Below are 6,000 nucleotides of genomic sequence, written 5' to 3' on the forward strand. Positions count from 1 at the left end.
ACCCAGGCGCCCCAACAGGAGTAGAAGTTTAAAAGGAAACCTGGATCTCCTTGGCAGCACAGGGGTAGAGCAGGCAGGCTGTGCTCTCTGAAAAAGCCAGGGTGATGGGGGAGGTCTAGAGGTGGGATCGTGGGGCGCCTGAGTGCCTTAGTCAGTTAAGCGTCCGTCTTTGGCTCAGGTCATGATCTATCTCACAGTTCGTGGGTTCGAGCCCCCTGTCGGGCTCTGTGCTGACTGCTCAGAGTCTGGAGCCTGCTTCAGATTCTGTGTCTCCCTCTCTCTCTGACCCTCCCCTGCTCACACTGCCTCTCTCTCTCTCAAAAATAAATACAACATTAAAAAAAAATTAGAGGTGGGATCATAAGGAATTGGAGCCGTCAGTGACATAATGTCTCTTGTCCCTTCCTGACTACCAGGGATGCAGCTGATCTGGTGGTACAAGGCAGAGGGAAATTTGAGGAACTGATGGTGTGTTCACATGAAATTGCTGCTAGCACAGCCCAGCTCGTGGCTGCGTCTAAGGTAGGAGCCGCGCACGACTCGCCGGGGCACCGTAAGGGCAGGGAGGTTAGAGATACTCGGACCGTGGAGCCTGCCCCAAGAACAGAGGATTTATCCAGGGTCCACACGGTTGGGTCCCACATTAAAATTCTGCCTCTCAAGGATCCCAAACTACCCTCCTCTGAGAGCCTTTCATCTGTCAGCAAGGAGCCCCTCTGCCCAGCTCGCCACGTGACCGCCTCTTGGCTTTCGTCACTTTTGTAACTGGTGGCCTTTGAGGGTCCCAGCCATGCCAGCCTCTGATTAACAGTCACGGCGATCAAGGAGCACTTAAGGGATATGTCAGTGCAGCAAGCTGGTCACCCAGCTCAGCTCTGGAGTTCCGCCACCAATGTCTGCCTCTCCTGAAGAGTCTCTGCATTTGAATCATTGCCCCAGCTAATCGTAACAAAGCTTGTTACCAAAATCTGTCTGTGAGTTTTATAGTACCCCAGGGAGTGTTCTTATCGTCCTTATTTACCATCACCCCAAATTAGTTTCCACAACTGGGACAGTTTATCAAAATAACCAGGAAAGCTGGAGACTGAGGCCACCGAATATGCTGGGGAGTTGACCCCGGAGGCAGCGATTTTTAAGAAGTTGATTGGTGACCGTGGCGGGTACCATGTTTGTCAAGAACTATCGGACTGACTGTTTGATGCAGTCGCCGCCACCGTATTTTGTGTGAACCTCAATCCGTATTTTGCGGTCCTGGCAGGTGAAAGCTGATAAGGACAGCCCAAACCTGGCCCAGCTGCAGCAGGCCTCTCGGGGAGTGAACCAGGCCACCGCCACTGTTGTGGCCTCAACCATTTCCGGCAAATCACAGATCGAGGAGACAGGTAGCCTTCCGGAAGCAATGCTTTTCTTACCCATCCCGTTCAGCTANGCTCGAACCCACGAACCGCGAGATCATGACCTGAGCGAAAGTCGGACGCTTAACCAACTAAGCCACCCAGGCGCCCATTTTTTTTTTTTTAACGTTTATTTCTGAGAGACAGATTACAAGTGGGGGAGGGGTAAAGATAGGGGGAGACAGAATCAGAAGTAGGCTCTAGGCTCTGAGCTCTCAGCACAGAGCCCGACGCGGGCCTCGAACCCATGAACCATGAGATCATGACCTGACCCGAAGTCAGACACTTAACCGACTGAGCCACCCAAGCGCGCCCCCCCCCCCCCCGTTCAGCTATTCTTTATGTCCTCTTTCATGATCCCAGTATCCCACAATTCTGTTTCTGAATTCTGTACTGTTCATCGTTCCACACGCATACTTAGATTCTCATAAGGGGGGACACCGCCTTACGCGTGCTAGTTGTATCACCATGGCAACAGGCCTTAAGGTAGATTTTCCATTTAGTGATGTCTCTGGATTCAGTTATGACTCTCCAGGCCTGGCTGTCTTGCGGGGTAGGGTTCTGAGCCTCGTTACCCTTTCACGGCACTTCCGCCCCATCCGTCCCTCAGTGACTTTCAAGTGTGTTTGGAAAGTGGCAAACCAAGCATTTCAGCAGGGCGCAGGCATCAGCCACCTCTCAGGGGGAGTCAGCCATGGGCATTATCTGACAAGACCTTCCCTCTCTCCTTACAGACAACATGGACTTCTCCAGCATGACACTGACCCAGATCAAACGCCAGGAGATGGATTCCCAGGTACGATTCCCGCTTCTGAGTCCACTGTCTGTTGCCAGTGACATCAATCCCAAATATTATCCCCATAGAGAGAAGCCAGTGGGGGGGCGGGGGAGAGTCTTGGGGAGGAAGCAAACACAGACGGACAGTAGCCCAGGTCTGAATGCAAATGATACTGGAAGGGCCAGTCGAGGCAAAGACAGATGACGGGTTAAGATCTGAATCTTAACTCTTGCTCACTACCGCCCCTTTCAATGTTACCATCAGGGGTTTCCTAGCCGATGTCAACTAGTATTTAATGTCTTAACAATCGACAATTTTTTCACTGAAGTGTAGTTGACATACAATGTTACATTCATTTCAGGCGTCCATGTAGTGATTCCACAATTCCATGTGTGGTCCCTATCTGTCACCATGCAACAACATGACATTATTATTTCTTATGACAATAGTATTGACCATATTCCCTGTGCCTATGACTTATTTATCTCATAACTGGAAGCCTGGACCTCTTAATACCGTTCACCTATTGCACCCATCCCTCTACCCGCTTCCCCTCTGGCAGCCGCTGGTTTGTTCCCTGTCTGTGGCTGCTTTTTTTGTTTTTCAGTATTTTCTTTAAACTTCTGCTATGAATCATTGTGTATGACCTTTGGTTTAAAAAAAGAAAAAGCGATACGCTGAGAACCCATCAAAAGGCAATGCCATTACCCCTGATTGTTTAGTAAAGTTATGACATCCAAAGGAATAGGAATCTATGGGATCCTGAAAAAAATAGGAATCCGTCAGCATCCTCACATCCTTGTTCCAGAATTAAGGCTTCTAGTCTTGGAGTAAAGTCCAGGTTGAGACTGCTGTATGTTTCTATCTCGGCATCTTCTCGAAAAAGTCACATGGCCAAATACTGGAAGAACTGAGGTCGGGCTTGAGTCCCCACTCTCTATGCTGTCTTGCTTTCTGGTCTCATCCAGCCCCTCTTGACTGCAGATCCCATCTGTATGCTGATAAGTACCAGAGTCTTCTCCCCAGCCTCCATCTTCTTGAGCTCTGTGCTTGTCCAGCTGCCTGCTTGATCCCTCCTCTTGATGCCACATACATCTCTAACTTAATGGGTCCAAACCAGGGCCCACTCAGATCTGTCCCTCCCCTGTTTGCTCCATCTCAGTAACTGGAACACTCTCCCCCACCCCCCAGACCTGGGTGGCGGAGACCCAGGAGGTGTCCTTAGGTCCTCTCTTCTCCCTCTTCCTTCTACAACCAGTCCCCCAGCAGGTCTGTCAACTCTGACTCTCTAGGCCTGAACCTTCCCCCTTTTTTCTATCTCCCTAACCTAGCCTAAGCCACCATTGTTTCTCTCCTGGTGAACTACTGCAAAAGCAACTTAACCTTAACGTATGCAAGTGTTTGTTTCCAAGTAGTCCGTGGCAGAGACCGGGGAGGTGGGGCAGTTGGGGTAGAGAATAAAAAAGGGCATTGATGAGACAGGTCCAGCCCTGGCTTGACAATTGGTTGGAACTTGTGAAGGCACATGGTGGAGTTCACCATACCATCTCCATTTCTCTGTATATGTTCTACATTTTGCATAATCAAAAATTTGAAAAGAAATATAAGGAACCACCTAACTGGGCCTCATTGCTTCCACTCTTGCTCCCTACAGTTTGTTCAGGTTCTGTGTGTATATATATATATATATATATGTATATTTTTTTTTTTTTAAGTTTACTTATTTACTTAGAGAGAGAGCGAGGAAGCACACGCACGTGAGTGGGGGGTGTGGGGTGGGCAGAGAGTATGAGAGAGAATCCTGAGCAGGCTGCAAGCTGTCAATACAGAGCCCAACATAGGGCTTGAACTCACGAGCGGTGGGATCATGACCTGAGCTGAAATCAAGTCACGCTTAACTGCCTGAGTCACCCAGGTGGCGCCAATTCTACGTATCTTAAAAGCATAAAGATAAAGATAAAAAACCATTTCATGTCCCTGCTTAAAATCTTCCAGTGGCTTTCCTTTCACACTTGTTACTATCCAAATTCCTGACCCCAGCCCCAGACCCTGGGTGACATGATCCCGGCCTATTTCCCCACCCTTCTCCCATGGCCCTCGCCCTCTCTCTCATGTCAACTACATAGGGCTCCTTTCTGTTCTCCCTTACCTCAACCTCCTTCCTGCCCGAGTAGCCTTTGCTGAGGTTCATTAGCCCTTATCACATGACCCTGTGTCATTTTTGTTACGGGTCTGACCTGTTCTCGTTCATGAGTTTGTGTCTTCCCCCTCCCTGCAAAGGAAGTGGGGATTTTGTCTGTGCACCACTGTGTCTCCAGCACCTGCTGCAGAGCCCGGAGTACGTGATGGGTACTCAGCTCAGCAAACATTTCTTGAATTAATACATAAATTAATAAAATAACTAAAATTAATGAGGAGTAAGGATAGCCAGGAACCAGCCTTTTCCGGAAGATTGTGCTTTTTCCTGTATAATGATAACCGTAAGCTGGACCAGCCCCTCAAAGATACTGGAGCCATCAAGCTGGCTCTTGCCTGGAAAGTGGAATTGAAGGGGAAGGAGGATTGGATTGGAACATGCCACACAGATGGGCTAGATATTGGGGTTGCTTTCAGACAGAGAGTTCGGAGGAGGATGGTATGAACCCTACGCCCATCAAGCGTTGGGGCTATAAGGCATCACCTCCAGTAGGGGGCCCCAGTGAGGAACCGGAAGAGCCCCTGGGGGTAGACGGGTAGATGGGAGAGGGTGGGGAAATCGGCAGACATGAGGCTGACACTGAGAACCGGGTACACTCTGGAAACGGGGTGAATAACCCGAAGGAAGAAGAGATGCAGAACAAGGAGGAGAAGGATTGAGTCAAAGTGAGACCACTGTCCGGTCACCTCTCAAAAGCACATTCCTCTTTCCCCACAGGTCCGGGTGCTGGAGCTGGAAAACGAACTGCAGAAGGAGCGCCAAAAACTGGGAGAGCTTCGGAAAAAGCACTACGAGCTCGCGGGTGTTGCCGAAGGCTGGGAGGAAGGTGGGCCTCTCGGAGGGCGCGGGGAGGGGACGGCGCATGTAAGGAGGGCCTTCTCCTCCGACGTGACCCAACGAAGCGCCCTTCAGGCCGCCGACTGCCGCCTCACGACTCAGCGTGTTTTCCCTGCAGTTAGATAACCTCCAAACCCAGAACTGCCATAAATTGTGGTGAATTGAGAGCTTTGGGGGGGGAAGGGGGGGTCACCTCTCAAGACCTTAACATTGACTGGTGAGCCCCTCTCCCCACCCTTCCTTGCCCAGTTAGCCTGGTTTCCGGCCCAGCACCTTCCTGTATGGCTCACGCAGAGTTGATTAGTGAATGAGCAATAATCAAACGGTGGCCAGCAGGCAGGGCAGGCGGATCACAGGCCTCTCACCAACCAGGGCCAGCGGAGGTGGGCGGCAATGGCCGCACCATAGAAAGGGTCAGGGGCCAGAAATGGAGTGGAGTGGGGGTGCTATCGGGCCCAGCCCAGAAAGGCCGTATCACCTAGAATGTGCTACTTTCCCACGTGTCTAACGCGGCCAACTTGATCACAACCAGGACCGCCAATGGTTGTGTCAACTGCGGGAGCCAACCACAGATGTGTACCACTCACTGATGGGTACTTTTCTCGGGGACGAGAACGGCTATGAGCATGAGGTGCTTTAGAGCCACCGTTAGTGGCCATTCCCGTTGGATGTGACCGCGGGCGCACGCGAAGCGCTAGGAACGAACACGACCATTGTTGTCTTTCAGGAACAGAAGCATCTCCACCGGCGCTGCAGGAAGCGGCCCCCGGAAAAGAATAGAGCCACACCGCCAC

The 6,000-nt window shown here is 51.0% G+C and overlaps 1 protein-coding gene across 2 annotated transcripts in view; it reads left to right on the forward strand.

Moving 5' to 3' along the window:
* Positions 1-6,000, forward strand: part of HIP1 (huntingtin interacting protein 1) — a 139,956-nt gene extending 133,956 nt beyond the window's left edge. For both annotated transcript variants that reach the window (XM_077777797.1, XM_077777798.1), the window contains exons 27-31: positions 417-522; positions 1,259-1,382; positions 2,129-2,190; positions 5,087-5,195; positions 5,934-6,000. In XM_077777797.1, the coding sequence (XP_077633923.1) occupies positions 417-522; positions 1,259-1,382; positions 2,129-2,190; positions 5,087-5,195; positions 5,934-5,986 (454 nt within the window). In that variant the 3' untranslated portion in view covers positions 5,987-6,000. The remainder of the gene's footprint in view (positions 1-416; positions 523-1,258; positions 1,383-2,128; positions 2,191-5,086; positions 5,196-5,933) is intronic.

This window comes from Crocuta crocuta, unplaced genomic scaffold (genome assembly GCF_008692635.1).
Source record: "Crocuta crocuta isolate KB4526 unplaced genomic scaffold, BGI_CrCroc_1.0 scaffold217, whole genome shotgun sequence".
Taxonomy (NCBI): domain Eukaryota; kingdom Metazoa; phylum Chordata; class Mammalia; order Carnivora; family Hyaenidae; genus Crocuta; species Crocuta crocuta.